Source organism: Sphaerodactylus townsendi, linkage group LG06 (assembly GCF_021028975.2).
Source record: "Sphaerodactylus townsendi isolate TG3544 linkage group LG06, MPM_Stown_v2.3, whole genome shotgun sequence".
NCBI classification, from domain to species: Eukaryota; Metazoa; Chordata; class Lepidosauria; order Squamata; family Sphaerodactylidae; genus Sphaerodactylus; species Sphaerodactylus townsendi.
In genome coordinates, this window is record NC_059430.1 from 65,373,528 (window position 1) to 65,400,711 (window position 27,184).

General features: G+C 41.7%; 1 protein-coding gene across 1 annotated transcript in view; it reads right to left on the reverse strand.

Annotated features, from left to right (window-relative positions):
- The window catches only part of TMEM117 (transmembrane protein 117), a 225,026-nt gene that overhangs the window by 15,514 nt on the left and 182,328 nt on the right, over nucleotides 1-27,184 (reverse strand). Inside the window, exon 6 of the mRNA XM_048501236.1 lies at nucleotides 25,830-25,989. Coding sequence (XP_048357193.1) covers nucleotides 25,830-25,989 — 160 coding nt within the window. The remainder of the gene's footprint in view (nucleotides 1-25,829; nucleotides 25,990-27,184) is intronic.

Below are 27,184 nucleotides of genomic sequence, written 5' to 3' on the forward strand. Positions count from 1 at the left end.
TTGCCAGCTCCTCCCTGCTTCCCTAAATACTCACATTGATATATCACTATATCAATATAATAACAACAGAGAGGTGTATTTTGCAAAGAACAGCACAAGCAGGGGCTCTTTTTGACTCCATCCCACCTCCACCACTTTACTTCATGATGATCCCTGATGATTGGGAGGGTTTTTTAAAACGTTATTTCCAACAAGCCTCTATTTTAAAACAAGCCTCTCTCTTCTCTTGTGGCAGTGGCAACAAGAGAGAGGGGGGGATGGGAAGGAAGGCGCTGAGGATACCACCTCCAGTCATTGTCTGAATTGGGTCCAAGATTTCTTTGGTATTTCTTCCAGTTTGCTCACTCTGTAATATAGTTTGTAACTCTAACCAAAGATTGGTAGAGAAGCACATTGTACATTTATTGGGAATGATCTTGGGGGTGTAATATTTTTGTAAGACTTATGCTTTCAAAAAATTCATTCAACACATGCTATGAACGCAACTAGTCAAAATAAGAGAAAATCTCATTTTTTAGCCACTGACCAAACAATACTTCTGAGTTTATTACAGCTTACCAATATACCAACCTTTAGCAGCACTTGATGGTAAACATGTATATTTCTTTAACCGAGAGAGAGAGGGAAAGATAGATAGATAGATAGATAGATAGATAGATAGATAGATAGATAGATAGATAGATAGATAGATAGATAGATAGATAGATAGATAGATAGATAGATAGATAGATAGATAGAAAGAAAGAAAGAAAGAAAGAAAGAAAGAAAGAAAGAAAGAAAGAAAGAAAGAAAGAAAGAAAGAAACTGGGTCCCTGCTGAGCTTCATTACAAAGTATAATCAGAAATTGATTGTTTGCATTTCCAGTAATCGTCCTCGCTGCCCTAATTAAACTGTCAGATCATGGACAGATAATTTAGTAAGTAAGCACCTGAGCTGATACACAAGCAGAGATGCTCATGCCATTCTTGCTACTTCTGTATTTCATATTGTCTTCCCTCAATCTGAAATCTGCTTTTTCTAGTGGGCAAAGGCTCATGTGGGTGGTGAGTGACATAATGTGTTTCTCCGAAAATAAGACAGTGTCTTATATTAATTTTTGCTCCCAAAGATGCTCTATGTCTTATTTTCAGGGGATGTCTTATTTTTCCACTCCATAGCTGCATGCTCTAGTGTTCTGTTCGATGGGCATGCCTCCAAACAAAAACTTTGTGCTACGTCTTACTTTCGGGGGATGTTTTATATTTAGCACTTCAGCAAAACCTCTACTACGTCTTATTCTCGTGGGATGTCTTATTTTCTGAGAAACAGGGTATACTACATGAGGATAATTTTAGGTAGGGCCAGAGCGAGGGGGAACTGTGCCTGGGACATGTGTGTGTTCTGTGCCCCTGCCACACCCCTGTCCTTCCCCGTCCCGGCCATGCCCCAGCCCCGGTGCATGCCCGGTGCATCACGCCCACGTCCCCTTGGCGCTACACCACTGATTTCAAGTAAATAGCTCAATAAAAGAGCAAAATTCCAGAACAGCAGCACCCTTAAAGACCAACAACATTTCCAGGATATAAGCTTGTAAGAGCCATAGCTCCCTTCATTAGATACATTGTGGCATCAACTTAGTATGTACTAATGATCTTAATGGAATCCAGATGATTTACAGAAGACTTGTTTATTGAACATTAAAATTGTGTTCAAAGGAGGAAGAGAAACCCAAGTCAGCTACAGCCAACATTCAAATGTCAGAATGTGAAACAAAAATATACAGAATATTCCAAGTATATAAGATATCTATTCATCTAAAATTAATCCTCTTCCATGCAGCAGCATATCATACGGTTACAAGTATTTGCATTCATACTTAATCAATAAGGAATGTATCTTTTCTAATAATCAGAATTCAGCTCACTCAATATTCATATTAGAAAGATTAGAATATTCTGTAACAAAGCACCAGTATCAGAATTCTTCCCTATTACTGTAAAATATAAGAACAGATTAAAAATTATAACACTCACCTTAAAGTCCAATGAAGCACAGGTTTCAGATCTGCTTTACAGTTGACATATTGCTGCTTATATATTTCAGATTTCACTCTACAAGTGCAAACCCACAAGGACTTGCAGGAGTCATCTCATTTTCCCCTCGAGCACTATTTCCTCTTTCCTTTTCCCAAAAGCCCCGTCAGTCTTTCCCATTTTTTCCTACTTCCTTCTAGCATTGCCAACTTACAGGGGGACCCTGGAGATCTCCTGGAACTACAACAGATGTTCAAGCTGTGCCTTGGGGGGAGCAGGGTTTGGGAAGACACAACCTCAACAGGGCATAATGCCATACACTTCACCCTCCAGAGCAGCCATTTTCTCCAGGGGAACTATCATATTGGTGTCAATATGTCTAAAAATGCGCCCCCTGCAGGCACCCCCAGAAATTTGCCCAAGATTCTTTTTTCTGCAGTGACTTCTGTATTGCTGTCAATGGGGAATTTCTGGTGGAGGGCTGTGGGGTGCACATTTCTCAAGGTACAGTCACAAAACTTTCAGGGTATCTTCAGGAGAGTCTCTGGATGACACCATCCAGGTTTGAGGAACTTTGCTTATGGGGGCAGTGGGAGATGGACCCTACCCTTCTGGGGGCACATAACATTGAACCCCCTCAAGCAACGGTCACCAAACCTGGATGGTGTCATGAAGAGACTCTCCTGAAGACACCCTGAAAGTTTTGTGGGTTTACCATGAAAAATGTGCACTCCACAGCCCTCCCACAGAAATTTTCCACTGGCTGCAATGGAGCCAGCCACTGCAGAGCACAGAATCTGGGGAAATTTCTTTGGGTGACTGTGAGGGGCAAGTTTTAGAGATACTGTCACCAAAATTTCAGGGTATCATACTAGAACTGTCCTTATGATACTCCCCAAGTTTGGTGAAGTTTGGTTCAGTGGGTCCAAAGTTATGGACCCTCAAAAGTGTAGCCCCCATCTCCTGTGAGCTCCCATTGGAAACAATGAGAAATGGGGCACACCTTTTGGGGGTCAATAACTTTGCTCCCCCTGAACCAAACTGCACCAGGAAAGTCTCTGGATGATATCCTGAAAGTTTGGTACGACTAGCTTTAAAATTGCGCTCCCTGAAGGCCAAAATGTGTAAAAACACAAAAAAGTTCAAAAAAATTAAATGGACCCGAATTTTTCAGATTTTCCCGAATTTTCGGGCATATCCAAATCGGCTCTGATTTGGATTCGGGCATACAAATCATTTTATGCCCCAAAACATCTGAATTTTACCGAATTTTACCGATTTTTTTTGAGTATCGACCAACCCTAGACATTGCATCCACGGCTTCAGTTTTCATGGCAACTCATTAAATCCCTCTACCTGTTTGCATGGAAGGGCTGCTGCAAAGACTCCGCATGCTCTGCTGCACAGTGCTAGCCCTGCGAATGTACTGAGCATCTTCTCTCCTTCAGAGTCAACTTCGGCTTCTGCCTACAGTGCTGTATTGTGTCTGGAAAATCAGAACTGTTGGCATCTTGTCAGGTACTTCTGATAAGCTCTGTGACAGTAAATCTTCCTGCTCTGTTGACACAGCCTCATCTCCGTGAGGCTCCAGTAGGTTCTCATCTGATAAACTCTCAACTACAGTGGATTGAGGCGGGACAGGGTGGAGCAGGGCAGAGAGGATGACACTGGGCCATAATCACCCAGTGAGCTTTTACAACAAAATGGAAATTTGAACCTGGGTCTCCCAGCCCCTGCTCTGAAGCTCTAACCACTACACCACACTCACTTCCACAGAGTGGCTGCTGTTTAACTGTAGCAAGCAGCCAGGTCTAGTTGAGTCATGCAAGTCAGATGGTATGATGTGTTCTCCTTCCCCTGTCTTTTATTCACTGAAACTGAAGGCTGGAATGCTGTGGTTGCCTAACAAAAGCCACTGAGGAAATCCCTTGCTTAAAGCTATAGACAGTCCTTCTATCATTTTTGGGTTTTTAATTCCCCCTAATGTATTTTTTTTAAGATTTCACATTTTTCTGCAAATTTGGGGTGTTTTTCAGGTTCTTAGAAAGATCTGCATTGCCCATTCACAGTTCCAGTCACTGGATTTAAGTATTGAAAAGTTTGGTTGACTTGCTACTAGAATATAATACCTACCTAAATAGTCTTGTTTTCCTGCGTATTTCAGCAAGTCATCATGCAGATTTTTGTGAAGCTGCATGACAGTTCTCCATGTCATAGGACATGCTGTGCAATGACTGGTTAGTAACTGGACACCAGACACACAAACTTAATTGCATATAAGCCACACTGATGGCAAAAATAAATACACACAACTGCACTGCTGGTTCACATTTGTATCTTTTGAAAAATTCATGAGCAGTGCTTGTTGAAATTCGCCCACAATAAAATCTCCTGTCAATTCATTCTGATTTCACCGAGCAGGTTTTTTTAAAAAAAAAACATGATGGAAGGCAAACAGATTTCCTTTAAGATTTAAAAGGCTTGCATGGATTTATGAATTTCATGCAAATATGATCCGACATGGAGGAAATTTTCACAATTATCACTGAAATTACCTTACAACCCTAAGTAAAGTCAATTATTATCCAACTTAACAAGGAATAGAACCACATACACGCAACCACCAAGTTACCCACAATTTACCCTAGATGGGTTTTTAATTAGTTTTTTCCATCAAGTGGGCTTAAACCACTATTATACTCAACTACATTTGAAAGGAAGACTCAGCATGGGTTTGAAGGTCTCTTCAAAATGGAGATTTTGCCACCTAGTGGTGATTCCATAAGTCATTATGGGATGAAAAAAATGTGGGCATTTGAAAAAAAACACCTGGGCATCCTAAATGATAAACTATTCATAATGGGCAAATGTATGTAATAAAACTTCAATAAGCATTTTTTCAATGAAAGGTAGCATCAAGAGGCTTAATCTTATGTAGTGAAATGGGAGAGGCTTCCCTCTGCCCACCAGCTATTTTCTATTTAATAATTATTCCCCAAGCTAAGCTTCCCTTAGTGGGGGTTCCAGATGCTTAACTTCAACGGTAAAAATTGAGGGGTGGAAAATAGAATAGATTTAGTATTTAAAAATACCTGGTAGGGAAAGGGTTAGCAATATATAAGCATCCATTTAATAGTACAGCCTCCTAGGGTTGCTTTTCATTAAAAAGGAATGGCAAGGCTTCACTTCATTTATTTGCCTACAACAAGGAGATAGTGCTTTGGGGAACTGTGAAGGAGAATCCTTCAACAGAGTTAAAATAATATTAGACTTGCCTGTAATAAGCTAAAAGGAATATTTTTTAATTAAAGGGAGCGAATAAGAGACAATAGTCTTAAGGAGCAATCCAAAGCAAATCTACTCAGAAGTACCACCGATTTTGTTTAATGGGGCTAACTCTCAGGCAGAGGCAGAGTGAGGGGAAACTCCGGCTGGGGCACATGCTGCGCCCCGGCTGCAGTGGCACCTACCACACCCCTGTCATGGCTCCTCCCGAGGTGTCGCACCCAACCCCACGTTGTTGGCGCTATGCCTCTGCTTCCAGGCCAAGATGCTTAGGACTACAACCTTAAAATTACCTGTCAGCGTACATTTCTATATTGAGCATTTGGGTATTTTCCTGTTACATGCTTAACCCTTCTGTATGGTGTGGCATGGGGTTCCATGCTTCCAAATAACGTCACAACTTGCTTGACTATCAAAATACTTCAAAGAAATACTCTAGCATATTATTGTTCTTGTATATTTATCCCATTTTGGTCTTTAAAATTCACTATGCAAAACTCAATAGAAGATAATTTGTTTCCAGGGACTCATTTTGGCTTTTTCTCTTTTCAGTTGATTAACTCAACTCAGCTGAACATTTGCCAGGTAATACTCTCAGCTTACAGGCAGCATAGTTGCAGTTAATTCTGGAATCAGATCAATCCATGAGATGTATTGCTATGTTACTGCACACCTGGGAAATAACTCTGCCTTGTCATGTCCATTAGGTTTTCCCATACGTCACAAGTAACTGCAATGTGCATTTTGGGTTGCTTTGGTATTTTGTAGACAAAAAATATTTCTTTGCAAGTCTAGAAAGCGGGAAATTTTCATGAGTACTATGATGTGCAGTTGCCAATTCTCTTAAAAGGAAACGAGGAAAATCGATTTGTGAAAGTCTTTTAAGGATTACTGCACATTCCATGTATTCTACCATGAAGTAAAATGAAAACAAAAACCACTGCCCCATCTCAACAAGGGTCAATAGAAGATAGCTTAAGCATTTTGAAAGTCTGTGTAGAACAGTGTGTAGATATATGGGCCTATATATCATACTCTGGTCCAGATTTGTCTTCCTGCTACCATACATTGAACAGCCATCATTCAAGTTCTACCCTATTCCATCAAGTGGACCACAGTGCAAGAGCATAACATCGTGTTGATCTCCCCAGGGGACACAGAAATTGTTGCAGAAACTTTAGAATTAAAACCATTACAGGAAAAAATGAAACCTAAGACTAAAATCACAAAACCAAATCACAAAACCAAATTTGCCACACAGCTGCTGATGACTGTCCTCACAGAAACCACCCAAGTTTGTTGAAGTTTGGATGGGGGTCCAATTCTAGGGGTACCAAGTTTTCCTTCACTTGAGTGTCCATAAAACTGGGCTCCATTGAACCTGTGGAAAATTTTGGGGGGTGTCCTTAGAGGGGCACTTTTCAAGATAGAAGCACAATACTTGCACGATGGCTTCAGGTGACTCTCTTGATAGCAGCCAGAGGCGTAGCTACCATGGGGACATCCGGGGACAAGTGCCCCGGGCGCCACCTTGTGGTGGGCGCAAAAATTGCAGGTTCGTTAGTGGCTTTTTCTATTTTTCAGGGTTTTTCCCATTTTTGGCCTGCAGGGGGTGCAGTTTTTAGGCTAGCAGCACCAAACTATCAGACTATTATCAGGTGACTCTCCTGATGATACCAGCCAAGTTTGGTGCAGTTTGGTTCAGGGGGTCCAAAGCTATGGACCCCCAAAATGGGTGACCCCATACTCCATTATTTCCAATGGGAGCTAATAGTAAACGGGGCTACCATTTTGAGGGTCCATAACTTTGGATCCCCTGAATCAAACTTCACTAAACCTAGGTGGTATCATAAGGATAGTCTCCTGCTGATACCACCCAGGTTTAGTGAAGTTTGGTTCAGGGGGTCCAAAGTTATGGACCCCCAAAAGGGGTGCTCCATCCTCCATTGTTTCCAATGGGAGCTAATGGTAGATGGGGCTACCCTTTTGAGGGTCCATAACTTTGGGCTTCCTGAACCAAACTTCACTAAACCTGGGTGGCTTAATCAGGAGAGTCTTCTGAAGATAACCTAAAAGTTTGGTACTGTTAGCTTAAACATTGCTCCCCTGACAGGCACCCTCAAATTTTCCCCAGGTTCTCTCTTTAAATCCACCTCCTTTGGAGTGGATTTAAAGGGAGAATCTGGGCTCCCTAGATTAAAAAAAACATTAAAAGTATTGTTGAAGGCTTTCAAAAACCAGATTCAACTGGTAGTTGTGAGTTTTACAGGCTGTGTAGCCGTGGTCTGATAGATCTTGTTCCTAACATTTTTGCCTGCATCTGTGGCTGGCATCTTCAGAGGTGTATCACAGAGAGAAGTCTGTTATAAGAGAAGGCTGGACACAGTGTATAATAGACTTCTCTCTGTGATACACCTCTGAAAATACCAGCCACAGATGCAGGTGAAACATTAGGAACAAGATACACCAGACCACGGCCACACAGCCCAGAAAAAACTCATAATAACCAACATTGAAAATGATGCTGTTTGGGGTGGGGAATCTACCCTGAAACAGCATCACTTTCAATGTTGTTTAAACTAGGGAGCCCAGAGTATCCCCTTAAGGTGGATTTAAAAGGAGAATCTGGGCTCTGTAGTTTAAACAACATTAAAAGTGATGCTGTTTCAGGGTGGATTCCCTGCCTTCAAAAAATAGCATCACTTTCAATGTTGTTTAAACTAGGGAGCCCTGGGTGTGTTCAGTTTTGTGTGTTGGGCCATGTTCTATAATGCAATGGTGACTTTGAGATGACCTGGTGCAAAAAATGTTGTTTGGTCGTGGTGGGGGAGGGATGCTGCCCAAATGGGGGGGGGGGGGCGCAAAACTCAGATTTTGCCCCGGGCTCCATTTACCCTAGCTACACCCCTGATAGCAGCACCCAGGTTTAGTGAAGTTTGGTTCAGGAAATCCAATTCTATAGGTCTCCAAAGGGGTTGCCACCATCTCTGAATATTTTCATGTTTCCTGATAGAGACATTCAGCTTTACCAGTAATTTTAAAGCTGAAATAACCTTAATTTGAATTTTACTGATTTTTTTTCTGTTTTACTCAAGCCTATTTCCCCCTTAACTTCAAAAGGAAATTTGCAGGCAAAGCCAGTATGTACTCTGAACACATAAATCTTCCCCCTTAACCAATGAATAAAGTAATAACAACCACACACAGAGCTTCAAATAGGAGTTTAGAACAAAAAGGAGGGGAAGAATAAATCTGTTCTACATTATTCTGACCCCAATGCAGAAGCTTCCGTACTGAGTGGAAGAGCAAAGAAATGCAGTTTCAGCCTTTTTATACTAGAGCAATATATTTGCCTCTGCCAAGTCCACATTGAAAATATGAATTTCATCCTAAAAGGCTTTTACTGTTTAGAAATCACTTGGGAAGGCTTGTCAAAAACACAGTCAAACTAAAACTAATTGCACTAACACAACCTGGTTTTGACAAACAAAACTATTTGGTTTGAATATCAAAAGGCTCTCATCAAAATCTTCCTGTCAAAGATGGAAAAAACCACCAGGAATTAACAGTTTCTTTTGGAGATCTGAAAGGCATAACTGAAGTTGGGTTGGGAGCCTTGAATGAATTAGGCCTCCACCCGTCAGATGAAAACCTATTTTATAGCACCCCTGGCTCTCAAAAGCAACGCTGCAGTATAATTTTAGAAAATGATGTGAGAGTAACAATGGGCAAACCTTCAAAGGGTTCAGTAATATGCTTTAGATAAGGATCCAAAGTTAGCCTTTTTGAAGCATACCCAAATGTCTGAAGGATGGCCTGGTTTGACCCTTCCCTTCTCATCTGCTAGCTCATCTTTGGGAGACCTATTTTACTTGTCTACTCATTAAGAGAATTTTTGCAGAACTCTTATTGACAGCCTCATATTTTAATAGATTGTTCTCTCTCTCACAGCAGTTGGCTTTCTCTAAGAAAAGGATGAATATTTCTACTTAGGAAAGGTCAATTCTACCTCCTTCCACTAGGAAATAGGTTGCAAGATCAGAAGACTCTGGAAATTAGGAATGTGGATTTGGCAAAATCTGCAAAATAATGTTGTCCATAGTAGTAACAAAGAACATTGTTGTAGAGTATCATAATGGAAATAGCTTGAATTGTGGTGTTGACTCTGAAGCTTTGGAAAAGGTGTACTTGGCACCACTCACACTGCAGAACTAGTCGTTATAAAATATGGCCCATCTGAACCCACAAAACCAAATGGCTAAAGCTGCTGATTGGAAGCTTGTGATGGCAAAGGCCCAAACTCCTTGGAAGAAGATGGACATCTCTTAGGATCCCAGGTTCTCTTGCCTCCCCATGCCCTCGCTGCAACTGCTGCACCTCAGAAGTCAAGGATGTCAGTCACATTTCAAAGTTGTGAAAGCAGTGCACCTTTGTAGGTTGGTAAGACATTTCCTATTCCTCACACAAGCAAACCAAGTTTAAGACTTATATGTATGGCATGGAGTTGGGGAACAAAGGAGAAGCTTGATGGGCTGAAGTCTCATAAGACCTAAGATTAAGCCTGTGAACTGAATTTGGAAAGGGGCAGGATCCATGCCTATAGCATTCCTTCTTCCTAACTAGAGCAATTATCAGTCAACGGGAATATGTAGTGCAAAGGGAACTATGCTGAAGGATCAGAAAAATTGCTAGCATTGTAGCAATCTGTGTTTCTAGACAGACATTTTAAGTCTTTCATAGGTCCCTTTCTATTAATGAGTTATTCAAATACAGGTATATCTAGCATGTTGCCTGGCTGACATTCGATGACATGGAATGGCATGATGTCCTCCAACACTCAGAGGAGAAGGACCTTTCACAGGTAGAATCAATAGTTGTTCTCCCTCTGAGCTTGGAAGACATCTTTCTAGGACCTCTCAGAGCCATCTTAAAGACATCAGTAACATCCTCTAGTACAGTGGTGGCGAACCTATGGCACGGGTGCCAGAGGTGGCACTCAGAGCCCTCTCTGTGGACATGCGCGCACAGAGTTTGTCATGTGGGAAGGAAATTGCCCCCCCCCTCATCTAGGCTGGCCTGGGCCGCTGGACTTGATGTGTGTATACCTCAGGAGCAGGGAGGACTCGGCTGGCAGGCCTGGTGCCTGTTCTCCAGGTGGCTGCTGCCAGGGGGAAGGGGGGGGGGCAGAGGCAGCAGAGATGCTAGAGAGGCGCTGAGCAGCACATGTGGGACTTGCTGGAGGCTACAGCAGGCTGACCCCTGCTTGAGGGGGTTATTCAGGTTAAATTGCCACATTGGCACTTTGCGATAAATAAGTGGGTTTTGGGTTGCAATTTGGGCACTCGGTCTCAAAAAGGTTCGCCATCACTGCTCTAGTACATGTAGAACATGATGGCCAAATGCACCATCACTCCATTCTGTCCTGAAACTGAAGCCTAGACTGAGTGACATGTGCTTTTCCCCTTGCGTCTTCACTAACTGACAAATACCTTCCAGGTGTATTTGTGGATCCTGGTAGTAAACTTTTTTTCTGGAAGCCAAGATTACTTTGGTGACCTGGGTACTAAGACCTATTCCTGTGAGTTGCTGCCGTTCAGCTTCCAGACAGCTAATTGTAATTTGTCTGGCTTGGGATGAAGGAAAGATCCCTGCTGAAGAAGGTCCCATCTGCCTGGAAGCCTGAAAGGAGGGCCCATTGACATCTGCTGGATCACAGAAAAACCAAGGTCTGTGGGAAAAAAAGTAGCCACCACTGGTACCACTGCTTGCTGCTCCCTGATTTTCTGGAGTAGTTTCGGAAGCATGGGTATCGGATGCAGTGGCGTACCTAGGCAAACTGGAGCCCTGGGCAAAACCTGAGTTTGATGCCCGCCCCCATGGGCGGCCACCCTCTCCCACCGTGACCAAACAATGATTTTTTCCACCAGGTCGTTTCAAAGTCACCATCACATTATAGAACATGCCCCAACTCACAAATCTGAACACAGCAATAGGCCATGCCACACAGCAGAAATATTTTTTTAAAACATTTTCAAAATGCTTTCAAAATGTTTTATTACTGCTATGAAAACATTTTATGGTGTTGTATCCAGTCCCCGCAACTGGGGGAAATAGCATCACTTCCAATGTTATTTAAACTGGGGACCCCAGATTCTCCGTTTAAGGTGGATTTAAAAGGAGAATCTGGGCTCCCTAGTTTAAACAAGTGATGCTGGAATCCACGCCCAAACAGCATTATTTTCAATGGTCTGGGGTCCCCAGTTTAAACAACATTGAAAGTGATTCTGTTTTGGGGTGGATTATCCCCCACCCTAAAACAGCATCACTTTCAAGGTTAAAATTGGGGACCTCAGATTCTCCCTTTAAATCCATGCCGAAGGGGGTGGATTTAACAACAACAACAACAACAACAACAACAACAACAACAACAACAACAACAACAACAACAACAACCTTTATAAGGCATTGAGAGAATAAAAGAAAGAAAGAAAACAAGCATTGGCAGGAAGGGGGTGGATTTAAAAGGAAAATCTGGATAAATTTAGAGGGTGCCTGCTGTCAGGGGTGCAATTATTAAGAAGCAGCACCAAAATTTGAGAGTACCTTTGTGATACCCTATTGATGATACTACCCAGGTTTGGTGAAGTTTAGTTCAGGGGGTCCAAAGTTATGGACCCTCAAAGGTGTAGCCCCCATCTCCTATTAGCTCCCATTGGAAACAATGGGGATGGGGGCACTCCCTTTGGGAGTCCATCTTTGGACTCTCTAAACCAAACCTTACCAAAACTGGGTGATATCATCAGGAAAGTCTCCCAAAAAATCCCTGAAATTTTGGTGCTGCTAGCCTAAAAACTGCGCCTCTGCAGGCCAAAAACAGAAAAACACTGAAAATACAAAAAATCCCACAAACCATCCTGCAGTTTTTGCGCCCCTCACAAGGTGATGCCCTGGGCAACTGCCCACTTTGCCCAATGGGAGGAATGCCTCTGATCGGATGAAATGTGTACAGAAGGCCAAATGGCCAGCTCGATGTTACAGCATCCACTGGCTCGGCTTGAGGACATTGGAATCTGCTACCAGGGACACTGATGTTTTTGCAGTGAGGCAAAAAAATCCACTTTGTAAAGCTGAAATGATGAAACACTTCCAGGAAGACTTCTCTTTGAAGTGTCCACTCTCCCTCAGACAACTGTGCCCAGCTTCGTCAGTCCACCTACTGATTAAATTCCCTTTTGATGTGCTTGGCCTTTAGGGAAAGCACAAGTTTCTCCACTCAGTTCATGATCTTGTTTGCCTCCTGATAAAGATTGTTTGTTAAAATAAGTCTTGGTGGTGATGTTGTCCATATGGATAAAGACATGATGCCCTTCTATTTGGTCTTGGAAGACTTGAATCGCCAGGAACACAGTTCTCATCTCCAGTCGAATAATGTGGTGCTTTACTTCCTATGGACTCCACTGACCTTGCTGGGCGATCCCATCCAGGACTGGCCCCCAACTCCTCAGACTGGTGTCTGTAGTGATCTGCTTGTAGATCGAGAAGTAAAAGTTTCCCTTGTTTGATGTTCTTCAAACAGAGCCACCAGAACAGGCTGAGTTTGACCGATGATGGAACCATCAGAGACATTTCTGTCTTGTGTGATATCAGTATTGAAATGGTCAGAGTACTCGTTGAAGGGGCTTGGAGTGGAACCTGTCCCACTGGAGGGAGTCCAAATTGGATATGAAAAATTTCAGATGCATAGGATGGCAAACAGCTTCTTGGTAAGCTCTGAGAATTGCCCACTAGGAGCCTTCAGTTGGGTCTCAAAATTAAGGGGGGGGGACACACCTTTTCAGTAGGACTAACCACTGGAAGAAATTCACCTTTCTTCACATGACAGATTTCAGATCAGACTTAGAACTCTCATTCCCCTCCACCCTGTTGGGGCCTCTTTAGACATAGTGCTGCCAGTTTCTTTGCTGCTAAATACTGGTAATCTTCCCCCTTGAGGACTGGGGGCTTGTATATCCCCACCATCCTCCTCATCTTCTAAATTCTGCCTTTTCCCTGGAGTCCTTGCTATCTGAGGCTGTATCAGAGTCCCTGATGGGACTGAACTGATCCTAGTCACCTTAGTGAGCCAGAAGAAAACCACAACTCCCATCTGGGCATTTATCTGGAGGTAAATGGATGAGGGGACCCAGATCTGGAAGCCTTCTTAAGTATGGGAACAGCTTGCTACATCAGAACACCAAACTCCTCCCTCGTGGCCCACTCCTCTGAGGAGGAGTTGATAAACCCAGAGTTGGAGTTACCCAAGTGTTGACTGTCCTCTGTTGACTCCTATAGGGCCATTGACGGAGTCCCAAAGGAAGCTCCCCTTGTCTGATGCTTCAGCATCACCGATTGAGAGGATGCCTGCTGAACCACTGCAACTCCACCGGTAGCTATTCTGTTTGGCACTCACCAGTTTGGCATACTTTGGTGTATGAGAAGCTGGCACTGAAGCTGTTTTACCCAAGGCTGCAGCAGCCCAAGATTGGGCTGTGCCTGCCTGGGATTTGTCGCATGCAGCTTTGGTCATTGTCAAGAGATCCGTGTCAACCTCAGACATAAAACTGATATTGCTACTCTCCCTTTCCATCCCTAACCAGCATTTTGAGAATGGCTCCGAGAGGATGAAGAGAAGCCAAATCCTGGCTGAGTTCTCATCCACCAGTGGGCAAAGGGACAAAGATATAATTAAAGGAATGGATTGAAAGAGTGGTGGAAGGTAGACACCAGGGAAAGGAAAGGAAGAGTCAAGGATCTTAGAATAAGGTAGAAGAAAAGACAAATTGAAACAAAAAATGACTAGCTAATGATAGCTTTTCTAACGCAGCACAAGCAATAAGTGACTGCTCTCCCTTAACGCAGGAACAGAACTTGGGATTGCTGGGTAACTTCCACAGGATATAGGAAGCAAAAGACCTAGTTTCTGTCTCCCAGGTCAATGGTAGAAATTATCCAGAAAGCTCAGAAGGAGAATTGGACCCCCTGGACCAAAATTAACCAAACTGTGTGCTCTTAGGACAGTTTGGCACCTCTAGCTTGAAAAATACCCCTCACAGTAACTCCCTCCCTCACAAATTCCCCAGAGGCTGAATATTTCCAGGTTTCTTGGGATTTTTTGACATCCCTTTATATTGACAGAAAAATATTTGGATTACCAATACTTGTATTCCGGTTATATCAGCTTTACCAATAATTTTAAAGCTGATAATAATCTGAACCTGAATTTTACCATTTTTCCCCCTGGTCATGCCTAAAAATAAGTAATCAAAATGGATACTCTAGTTACAAACACATTTAATTTCTGGGCAGGGGTGGATAATAGTCAATTGTCTGAATAAATGATAAATCAATTGCCTCGTCAAAGGAGTAATTCACCAAGTCAGAATAATGAATGAGCCCTTGCATCGTTGTGTTCCTTAGTGGAAATGCTGTGCCAAATGACATGATTACTCAATATGAAGAATTTATTTTTAAAAATCCTGATCACTGTGTAATTTATATATTTTACACAATAAATAATTTTACTTTGACATCCCTTTACATTGACAGAAAGGCAAAAGGTGTAACCTTTCTCTCTGAGCATCAAATAGAGATACTAAAGCTGATGCGTTAACATATTTAAAAATAAATCATCAAAAGATCTGAGAACAAAGTTCAGACGCGCATCTATGACTGTTTTTATAAAGACAAATATACATGCCTTGTTTATAAAGATGGGCATGCTCCCTCCCCAGTAAACTCTGAAACTGAATTTATATAAATCAAGCCTCTGATCGATAACATGGATGAAAGGCTGGGAAATCCATATTCATATATTCTCACTTTTGAAAGGAATAGCAGCTGTGCAAGATCTCAGTTTGGATCAAGGGAGCATAGGGGGAAGGGAGAAGAGATTTATTTCCTCCACCCCTGCACTATCAGCCTTGGAAGCAAATAAAATGGATATCAGATGAATGAATGCCTGCCTTTTATCATTCAAATGGGTATTCCCCATGACCAAATCAGGGTCCCATATGACTATTTCTATTTAAAAACACCAGGACACTTAGAGCTGTACATAGTCCTCCAATCTGGGATCTTGATCATGGATGGTGGTGCTTTTTGGAAGGAGGATCTTTTCCATCTTAATCATCTTGCCTCAGAATTAGGCATGTTTAGTGTGAAAAGGCTTAATTATGTCAGAGCCCAAACACACAACATCTCCTTGCCCAGGGGCATTCCGTCGAAAAGAAAAGGCTGACTGGTGGTTCTGCTAAGATGAACCTGCTTTTCCTGTTGCTCTCTTCATTGCATTTGGCAGCCTTCTTATTCTGCCCTAAAATTTGTTGCTGTTTGAAAAATACAACAATGCTTAAGTTTCAGCGAAAGGCAAGCAGAGTCGAAGCAAAAGACTCAGCTTCCTGAACAGGAAAAGTAGGAAGCCACCATTAAAGCAAACTTATTTTAAAGTAAAGCAATCAATGTGTCTTTAAAAAAAGAAAGAAAGAAACAAGTATGTGGTGCTATCCTCACTAAGAATCCTGTCAGAACTCCTCCTGCTTACAGCCACTTCAACCAGGAATCAGAATTAAGCCTAGTTTCGTGTTATTGATATATTAGTCTTTGCCTGTCCCTTTTTATCTCATTAGTCTCCCACAGAGGATAGCAGAATAATGTTTATTCTCTAATGTAATTATATGTAGCTTGCAAGGAATGTTTCCTGATACATTATTATTTCAATTTTTTCCAATTAATTTATATTTTTTGTTTGATATCAGGTTAGGGCAAAGAGTCTAAACACAACAGACAGGACTCTGTTCAGACTTACTAGATTTCATTCACATAATGAGAGAAGTATTTTTACTGTTCCCAGGCAGCAATAGTACTAACAAAGAACAAGTTGAGCATTCAGTAGTAATTTGTTGCAGTACTTGAAATACAATTGGGAAATACAATTGGGAATTATAGATCATAGTGTTACCGCGCTGCTCAGGATAACACTTTCCTTACTCAGAGGTATCCCGCTCTCGGCAGCGCCCAGGAACCCAAGCAAGACCCGACAAGGCTCGGATATATATAAAAGAGATTTATTGAGATGCTGACCTAAGTGTCAGCACCTCCCTTCCGCACAAACACTGCGCTGCCTAGCAGCCTTACAATCCCTTAAGTACACTTTCTCCCGTCGGGAGCCCGGGAGAACCAAAGACAGCCCACCACCATTCAAAACAACCAATCATTCATTTGCAACATGCAGGAACCAATCAGTGTCCGATATGCATCCTCTTCTCAAGTTTCGCGCCAGAGCAGGGCGAGGCGATGACGTGTTCACTGACGGGAAACACAAAGGTTTTCTCCAGGTGTCCAGGGTCAGGAGGCAGAGAGCGATGACGGGGTCGCCTTATCTGCCTGCTGATCGGATTAGGCAGGGCAAGGCGCCTCGACGGAGGTTTCCCTTTGTCCGCGTGCATCAAGAAACTTTACACGTGAATGGGATGGGTCTGGGTGAGGCAGAGATGGCTCTCTGCCTTGGGCCAAGGAGGTTCCATACAAACACAAGTACAGGGAAACTTACAAATCCTATTTCTATCTAATACAAACTAGTTTCTACCTAATAAATACAAAACAGAATAATCTTTCAATCGTTTTAGTTCAGACACAGTCCAGGAGCGGGATTCTCTCCTGGCTCCGCTATCAATAGCATTTTGATTTGGCCCAGCATAAACTTAATCACAGTTTCAGAACCCAGGAAGCTTGTACAATTAGTCATAAGTATAAAGACTGGGGTGGGGGGAACACTACCTTGACAGACATATACACTATAAGGCTTAGGACATTATACAGCACTGCAAGATCTGATCTGCACTTGCAGCAGAAAGAGGCAGAATGCTAATATCTGGATCACTGCAGACTGGAGATGAATCAACCTATATGTTTAAAAAAAGGCCTGGTGCTTGGAAAAAAAAAATACATTAAGTCAGTGCGGTCTGGTGATTAGACTGCTGAACTGGGATCTAGGAAACCCAGCTTCGAATCCCCACTTTGGCATGGAAGCTTGTTGGGTGATATCGGGCCAGTTGCAAATACTAACCTATCCCACAGAATTGTTGTGAGGATACAGTGGAAGAGAGACGAACAATGTTAGTTGATTGGGTTCCCCATTGGGAGAAAGGTGGCGTGTAAAAGAAGTTTTGAAAAGGTATGTAGAAAATAAGTACATTAGGGCGTTTTCCCCAAGCCAAAACATCCCAGGAGAAAACCGGGATCATACATACTGGGATGTTTCCATCTCGGTTCCTCCCTCCACATGGCAGCCCGGGAAGAAGAACTTCAGGTGATTACACATGGCCCCCAGTTTACTTTCAATTTCCTCGCTGACAATGCCGTGCATGCACGAACTGTCCTGTTTTTCCGCCATTCTGATTGGCTGCAGCCGGCAAGGTGGGAAAAATAAACCGCCCCGTCTCCCGCAGTGTTTGCATGGGAGTGGGAGCAACACAGGTTTTTTTAAAGAACCGCCAATTTTATTGTTTTTTAAATGGCACAGGATAAGGGAAATCTCGTGGGGTGGGGCCGAGTTGGACCCAGAAGCCATGCGGAAAACGCCCCGGACTACTTACTTACAAGTTCAAATCCCCAGAACTGGTGCACACAGCTGAAGAACTGCTTCAAACAACATTAACACCAGTACCAAATGAGGTCTAGGGAACTGGACTTGCTATTTGTTCTTTCTTCTCAATTTGTTCAGTCTGTGGGTGATCGTCAGAGGGCTTTTCCAGGGGTGGCTGCTTTCATTTCAAATGCTTCCCCAGAGGAAGAAGGTTGCTAACAGCCCATAGAAAAATGTCCTGTACCTTGAACAGAGTCTTAATGGGAATTTAAGGCATGAAAAGTTTCAGTTGACTATTTCCACACAATATGCCCCTATTCAAGGGACACAACATTTTTCTCCAGGTCTGCTGGCTGCACAGAAGGTGAGCTAGACCTTTCCACATTTAGGTACATCTACAAGATGTCTGTTTAGAGAGTCTTCTGGTAAATATCCACTGATATGGAGGTACAGATGCTAGGTTTTGTTTAACCCTTTAAGCTCTAGTTGTGTGTAAAAATAGTGGTTATTTGTTTTAAGGGCTGTATGATCCTCTGAAGATGCCAGCCACAGATGCAGGCAAAACATCAGGAGAGGATGCCGCTAGAACACGGCCATACAGCCCGGAAACCACACAGCACCCAAGTGATTCCGGTCGTGAAAGCCTTCGACAATACAGCTGTATGACTGTTGATTGTTTTTATCGGGATGCTTGATGGTAATTTTCTGTGATGGTTTTTACACAAACTGCCTTGAAGAATCAGAAATGGTGATATATAAATTAATCTCAGAAAAGTACTCTTCCTATTTTGTTCTTATACCCATGGAGTACCTTTAGAGCACTTGAAAAAATAAATGTGACCATCTATTGATGTCTGAAGCAGTTTGATTTCTTCTAGCACCTCAGGATTTTACTACCTCAGCTACATGTGTAGAACGGCCCCTTGTACCACTGTCCATAAGATAAAGGCCATTAAGCCCGCTTACCTAAGTAAGACTCATCCAGAGCTGCACAAACCACATTCTGCAATGTAATTATTATCCAAGCCAGAAAGAATATTTCTACAATAATAAATGGTGGAACATTAAACCATGTAATTTGTGGGATGCCGGAAATCTTCCTGCATGATGGCATTATTATTATTATTTAACTTCTGTAGTTTTTTTATGTTAAATATATATTTTAACCGCTAAAATTAAAGGTTGGTGTTTTTTTTAAAAAAGAAGCTCAATTCTAGCACCTCCAGGGCATAACCCCAATGAAACAGCAAGAGAAATTAAGCATTCCCATAAAGGAAGGCAATGATAATATTCAACTACAATGTAAATAAAGTGAAGAGAAAACATTCTCTACCCATATATGGAACAGAGGAGCAAAATTACCCATTAAAAACCACAATAAAGTATTACTATAGCAGATGCTAATATACCTAATGTACTCATTATCCCAAGACACCTAGTGATTAAGTAAGCAGATCCCTTTTGTTATGCAAAAATGGTGGCAGCTTTACAGCAGGCTGCAGGAGCTCAAAGGCAATAAAAATAAGAATGCCTTTCAACTCACAGGACTATCCACTAGCCATCAAACTTTCCTGCCATTTAAACAGCAATGCAGAAAGGAAGCAATTAGACTCCAAACTTACTCATATTTTATCCTGTCTTTTCTGTGTACAATAAAGCGGACAGCAAATTGTAACCTGACGCAAAAGTTAATATGTACCTGAATGTCCAAAGAGAGAACTCTTGCCAGCAGTGTCTGGAAAATCCCCATGATCCTTTGTGAAAACCTTATAGGTATGTTTAAGTACAAGTTTGAATATAATTCTTTTATGACAATGCTTGTTCTATTTCATTTCATTGTTTATTTCATTCCTAATAGGAACACAAAGCAATTTAAATCATTCTTTTCTCCTGCATTTTATACTGAGAACAACCTTGTGAGATAGATTAGGCTGAGTGAGTTTGACAGGTCCAAGGTTATCCAGCAAGCTTTTGTAGCTGAGTGGGGATTTGAAGCTACGTCTGACACTCTAACCACTACACCGTACTGGCTCTCAGAAAAGGAGAATACATAGTAAGCACCTGATGAAGCTGTTCTGAAGAGGAATGCAACTGTGTTATTTACCCAGTTAATCTACAGACCACAGCACAAGCAGCTAGTGAGGGTGGGGTTGGGTCAGCCTATGTGTATATCTGGTCAAAGGGCAAGTGGGCTTGGCCCATTTTGTATGTGCCAGCTCTAACATTATTTTTTCCTCCCATTTTTCTTTTCCTCCCTGGGGACAAAGGTTTTGCTGCCTTGGGGATTCATGGCTGGGGTGGTCATTGGCCTATGTGTCTGAGCCTTTTGGGGTTATCAGGCAGCTGTTGGTAGTAACTTTTCTGCTGTACCATGCTCTTATCAGCCAGGACATCTTTTGAGTGGCTATACTGTTTTTGGCAATTCATATTGCCTAAACCAGAGCGGGGCCCACCGCCCACCTGGAATGCCCCCCTTCAATCTTTGCCACTGAGGTAAATTCCTCCAGCAAGTGGGCTCGAGAAATTCAGTTGGTTCTGGGGGGCAGCATTCAGGCTGCCCAGATGCGTGGATCACCTCTCCCATGCTGCACCTTTCACTTCCTTTACTCTGTGTCAATAAAATATCTGGCTGTGGCCAATATTTTACCCACAAAAAGTTGTCATGTATATGTTTTCACAGTTTAGCCCTGAGCTGGCAGGTCCACTCATCGGCCTGCAAACCAGTCTTGGGTCAGTTACTTGTATTAATTTCAATGCAAACTCAAAAAGTTAAAAAAAAGGGTCAAAATGAATTCAGAGGAGTACATTGATCCACGCTTTCATTTACTAATGTACACCTTTAAAAGCTTAAAATTCAGAGTACATTGATCCACACTTTCATTTACTCATGTATACCTTAAAAATCCTTAACTTACAGTTGCAAGCTTTTGATTTTTAGCATTTTAGCTCTTGCAAAGCCTCTTGCTTTCTTTTAGAAGAAACAAACTCATGGCAGCATTTCTGGGGAAGTAGAAAGAAGGAACAAAAAGTGTCAAGAGACACATAAAACCGGAATATGGTAAAGAGGTAAATGAACCTTAAAGTCCATAATCTCCCTCCTAAAAGGTAAAATTAATAAGAGTACAGAGACCTAGATATAGTAAGTTTCATTATGCTCCAAAGTAAATGAGGACATTTCTGAGCATTGGTGCTCAAAATAAAAATTCTGACAGCCAATCAGCTGCTGTCACTATAAAGCATGCAACAATAGGAAAACATGGAACAAAAAAGCATTTGTCACATATTCATCTTAGAACAATGAAGTCAATCAGAGAAAGATTGCAGCAGATGGATATTCTCTGCTGAGACTATTCGTGGTACCAGAATAGCCCCTAACTGCTGTCAGAAAGAGAAGCAAAGCAAGCAATTTTTGCCTTTTCAAGTTCTGCACATTTAGCATTTTGTTACTTTGACAATGGTCCTTTATATTAAAGAATCTAATCATGTTTGTATGTATGTAAAGTCCTGTCAGGTCACAGCTGACATGATGATCCCAGCGAGGGGCTTTCAAGGCAAGTGAGAAGCAGCAGTGGTTTGTTATTACCTTCCTCTGAAGAGGCTTCCTTGAAGGACTCCCTTCCAAGTAACAACTCCGCTGAGCTTCCAATATCTGATGAAATCACCATGATGCCTTCCCTTCCAGATTTGACTTGGGATGGAAAAACAGTGTGCCCAAGAACACTGGCCAGTATCAGAAAATATGGGTAACACTATAAATGGCAGAAATATGCTGGAAAGAGCAGCTATATAGTAAAGTATAGCGCCACGCAGGCTGGGGATTAGACAGCACTTCAGGGTATGGACTAATAACATTATAGGCCTTTGTTATATGTTAGCAAACTACTTATCCTGGCCTTCTACTCCAAAAAGAGTATCCAAAGTTATTTAAAGTAAAACAACAACAAAAAATAAAATTTGTATACTAAGAACTATATGACATGTATATTAATCCATAACCTATGCTCCCATGGAACATATCTATCTGTTCACCAATCTCTTTATCAGCAAATGATGCTTTTTTATTATTTCCAGTTATCTGTTGTGCTTTTCAGTTTTGAATACATTTCATGTTTAATCTCTTCAACAAAACAGATCAAGGCAAAAAATGTTTAAAAAATCATCTTTGGTTTATGGATAATTTAATAACCAGACTGGCGGTTTCAGTTAACTTGGCATAACTGTGATACACATTCAGCACCATAAGGTTCCAATCCGCAAACTACTGAGCCCCTAAATAGACCAAAATGTCTTCAATAATTTGCAAATTTCAGGACGTCTGGCCCAAATCTGTAAATACATACACTTTAGAATGTATTCTTGGGTCATCTATGTGATAAGATCAGACAACAAATTTACAGTCAATTTACACAGCTAATAAACTGTGGGGAAATAGTCAAAGTAGCTTTTCAAAAAAGGTACTAAAAGATTATTAGTAGTACATAGCACTTTCAAGTATTCAAAGTGCTTCACTCATACCATCTTTCAGTTCTTATAGCAATTCACAAGGAAGGTATTTCCGTGAGGCTGAGGATGAGAGAATCAGAGGTTGAGGCTGAGGGAGTGGTATTGAAGTCCTACAGTTCACTTCAGAAGATGGGGAAAAATGGCTCTCCCATAAAACTTGCTGCTAACTAGAATTACAGAGGAAATTGTCTTTTACTGTATACAATTACATTCAGAAGCTTTCTTCACAGCCTTCTGTTTAATTTATTATTTATTTATTTTTATTTTTTGAACTTATATACCGCCCAACCCCCGAAGGGCTCTGGGCGGTGAACAACATAAAATTCAAATACAAATAAACATAAAATCAATATAAATTAATCACTAAATAACATATTTAAAATGCAGCAAATTAATACATAATACAGCAATGCCCGCAAAATCCCTCTTAGACCCTCCCGAGGGGGAGAGAAAAAGAGTGGGTCCTGCAGATGGAATGGACCCTACCTATAAAATGAAAAGAAGGGGGCCTATACAGGTACTATACTCCTGGCATACAGTGAATGCCAATTTAACTTTTGATACCAACTGAAGGGCAGTTCATGTGATCTTGGGGTGCTTGGCTGGATGCTTATCTTATTTTTAAGGCTGTTTAGTCAATACCCACTATCTTTTTAAAGTGCTTAAGGCTCATTAAGCAGAAACTTACTTGTGTATGTGCTGGACACCTAGGAGATTCACTAGACTAATTTATGTCATAGGCGAAGTAACAGCAGATGCAATGCCCCAGAATTGCACTTTGTCCACTTGCTTTGAAGCTGTCTGGCTGTGCGCTTGTTGTGACAGGTGGGTCAGCCAGAGGGTCAGAAATATTCTGAACACATGATGACAATTATCGTTTATTATAACAGTGGTGGACTACACTCAAGCTATAGGGGTTCCTAGAACGACAAGTAGATACTACAGTACTTTGATCAAGCCTTTTATAGGCCAAACCCTTTCTAAAGAAAAACAAAATTCCTCTAAACTTTGCCAGTTTGCTTAGCAACGTAGTAGAGCTATCAATAAGATAAACAGTCATGTAGAAACTGAGAGATGCTTTCAGATATATCCCAGATGATATGGGTCTAATTCCTCACAGTTTTTGATGACACTGAAACTGATCTGCAGGAGGATGCTTAAGGCTACAGCCGGTTTAACCTGGCAACAAAACTCCTTCAGATGCAAAGGTAATTTTGGGAGCAAATTCTAGAGGGCATACTATTTTTCCTTCCTTTAATGTCACTTTTTAAAAATAGCTCCAATCCAGAAAGGAAGGGAATTATTTTTTGTTTGAGGACCAAGGGCAAAAACAGAGATGATGGTGATCACAGGTCTCCTTCACTCTGTAAAGGTAAATCATACATGATTGAAATTATGAACTCGATCAAGGCTACGCAGGAAAGACAGTGGAGGTGTAACCACTGAAACCATCCCTATTTTTGCTCATCAAAAATGGTATACCTGCAGAGTAATTATTGTTATGAAGGTGAGAGATACATTTTAAAGGATACACCTGGTTTTTCTTCTTCAAAATGCTATCAACTGTGCAGGTTTCCAGAGAAATCATCAAGGGATTAAAAAATGGACCATGCAATCCCAAGGAGGGGGGAGCTCCAAATTCCCGGTGCAGTGTGGGCTTCTACTGGTATAAATGCCCTCTGCAGGGTACATACGCTAGCAGAGGGGGAAATCTGCTGGCGCTTGGCTGCTGCTGCACCCTGCAACACCTGGCCATGGTGTTGGGCCTCACGCCGGTGTTTGAATGCCACTCCCAGCTAAACTGCTGTTACAGGGCATTCCAGGGGGTGGGGTCAACATTAGTCAGCCTCCAGACCCCTTTCAGCTCCCGTCCGCTGGCGAAGTAGCTAGCAGAGATACACTACAATTTTCATGACGTATCTCTATTCTCCCCTATGGGGGACTAAGAGGTTTTTTTAAAAAAATGGGGGAGGGGCTTCCTGCATTGTGGGAAAGCCCTGTGGAGCAGGCAGAGCGGCACTCAAGCAGTGCCGTCCTCATCTGCCTCAACTTTGGATTGTGCTGTAAATCTCCTCTTTCTTTTCCTACATGCTCTGTATTTGAATTTACCTTTTACAAATCATCCAGATGCACTTGTGAGGCTAATGGAAGTCCTTTGATAGTGAATAGTTTCTTCTCAAGAACAGAGCCAGGGGTGAACGTTCATGAGATGTTTCCTCATTTTTGCCCTACTACAAAATTCTTTATAGGTTTTTAAGACAACATCAAAACATCTTATCTGATTTTCATGTTTTTTTTCTTTTCCTGGTTCTCAGCTTTTCCTGGTTTTCTTAACTCGGCCCATCAATTCACTCTTAAAGGCACAGATCTTGTCATACCCAGTAGTCTCAAGATTGTAAAATGTTGTAAAAGTCTTTGAATTATTGTTACATCAATATTGCCATTATAGCAGTTATATTGATATTGTAGCCCTTTCCAAAAAATAACCCCCCCCCCGCCCACCCTGGACCACATGCTGCAGAAGAAGGAGACTATGTCCTATGTCACTTGCCATGGAAAGAATGGAAAGTGAAAGTAGGGCTCATCCATACAAGAAATCTTGCCAAGACAGACACTCATCCCTGCAAGTTGGCAGACACCTTGTGCATAATCAGCCTCTGTCTCCCAGGTCCTGGTCCAGCATTTTAATTACTACATAGCACTGGCCCTTCTTAGTAAAATCCCAAACTAAAATATATATCTTGTTTTCCAGAAATTAATATTCAAAAATATTCAAATTGTAGACAGATGCAGTGTTACATGGGTTCATATTGACCGCAGGCTGGAGTCCGATTTTAACAGCATAATTTGAAAGAGCACAGATTGGGTTGGCTATAAGAAACCACCTCCTTAGAAACTTCAACTAGTGGAAAGAAACTTTGTGCAAGCTGGTAGTAGTGAAAAGATATGTGCATAAAGGAAAGAGATTGATACCTAAGAATTATTAATACCTTTAATTGTATGATGTAACCATATATTGTACATTTTCAAGATCTGTAACTCATGTTCCATTATGTTATTTCATCTCATAATGGAGGCTTTTCATTACAATATGACTGCCTTTACTTTTCCTTCTTTTCTGAGTGCCATTTGGCAGAAAATATTCCATTTGGAAAGTCACCAAACTCTTACCTTGCAAAATAAAGCTGAGGAAGTCAGCAGTGTTTTTGCCATTACTATCTTTTTTAAAGGCCATTTGGCTTTTTAAAACACTTCTCACAGAACACTGATGTCATCTAAGACTAATAATAGCAATGGCAAACATTTATTTGATTTTAGAACACCCTGGCTGAATAGCACATGAAAAAGAGTGATTAGCTGAGAAGGCAGCTTCAGCACATGGAATGAAATATCAGGAAAAGTGTACCTGCATGACAATAAGAAGGTCAAAGACTAAGATGAAGGAAGCCAAAAAGGCCCTGGAAACTTCATCGCTTGGCAGGAATCCACGATTGAGCTTGTCCCAGCTGATCCAGTCAGTTGTGATGACAAGCACAACCACCGAGGTCAAAGTAAACAGAACAGTCCTGAAAGGAATAGAAAGCAAGAGGGGTTCACCAAACATATAGTAAAGGAAGGAGGAGAGGTAAAAGTTGTTGTGGCTTACCCTGTAAATAGTTTTAAAATGACAAATTTTGAGGTGCTTCTAAACAATGGGTTGGATCCTGCCATGTTTTACTCAGTTAATTCTCATACAGCTCCCATTCCACATGCTTTTGTTCCCACAAGCCCTAACATCATTAGAGTAGCTTTTCTGATAGTGAAAATGTTACCCTAAGCAGGCAGCCTTTGCTTTTTAGTTGGGGGAATTAGCTGCCAAGATATAGATCAAGAGGGGGTAATTAGGATCAATAACCACTGTATACCAGGATTATCTGGGAGAGAACTCTTAAATAAACAGGCAGTAGTACAATTAAACAACTGAGTTTTATTAACAATAATTACTGAAAACAAGGAATATATTTTAGACAATGTTCATACACCCACACAAAGCATACAAGGTCTGAGTAAGAGAAAAGGGTGAAAATTGTAAAGGGTTTCAGGGATGGGTGATAGCAGTCTTGAAGGGACATACAGGAAAAGCAGAGTCGAAGAGGAAAACAACCAGCATTTCCAGGAACAAAAAGAAGAAGCCCACACACAAGTGGTGTGTGTGTGTGTGTATGCACAAATCCAAAACACACACACTATGACTATTTATGCAGTTGTGGTATGCTTCGGATTGAACATACATTTCTTTTGGGTTGGATTCTTGGTATCACATATTCCCCTCTCCTGAACACTGCACCTCAAATCAAAGATTCTCCACAGTTTCCAAAACATCTGAAAGCACAGCTTTTCTTCTCCCTTCGCAGGGAAAGCAAAGGAAGACGGCATGCATTTGGCTTGAATCAGATTTTCTTGCTCTTCCTTTGCCCACCTACTGCTCTTCAAGGCAGCAGTTCAGAATGATCAGAAGAGCTTTTCCCCCCTCTAATTTTAACACGGCTGGTTATCACTAGAACAATAGACCAGTGAAATCTACATGAAATTTAGATGGTCTAGCAAAATAATGCTATACCCAAGGTGGTGAGCATGCATGCACACACGCACACAGGCAGCACAGAGAGAACAGGTGGGTACAATGTCAGATTTTTGACTGGGCACACTTTGAAGCAGAAGAACTTTGGACCCCCTGAACCAAACCTCACCAAACCTGGGTAGTATCATCAGGAGAGTCCC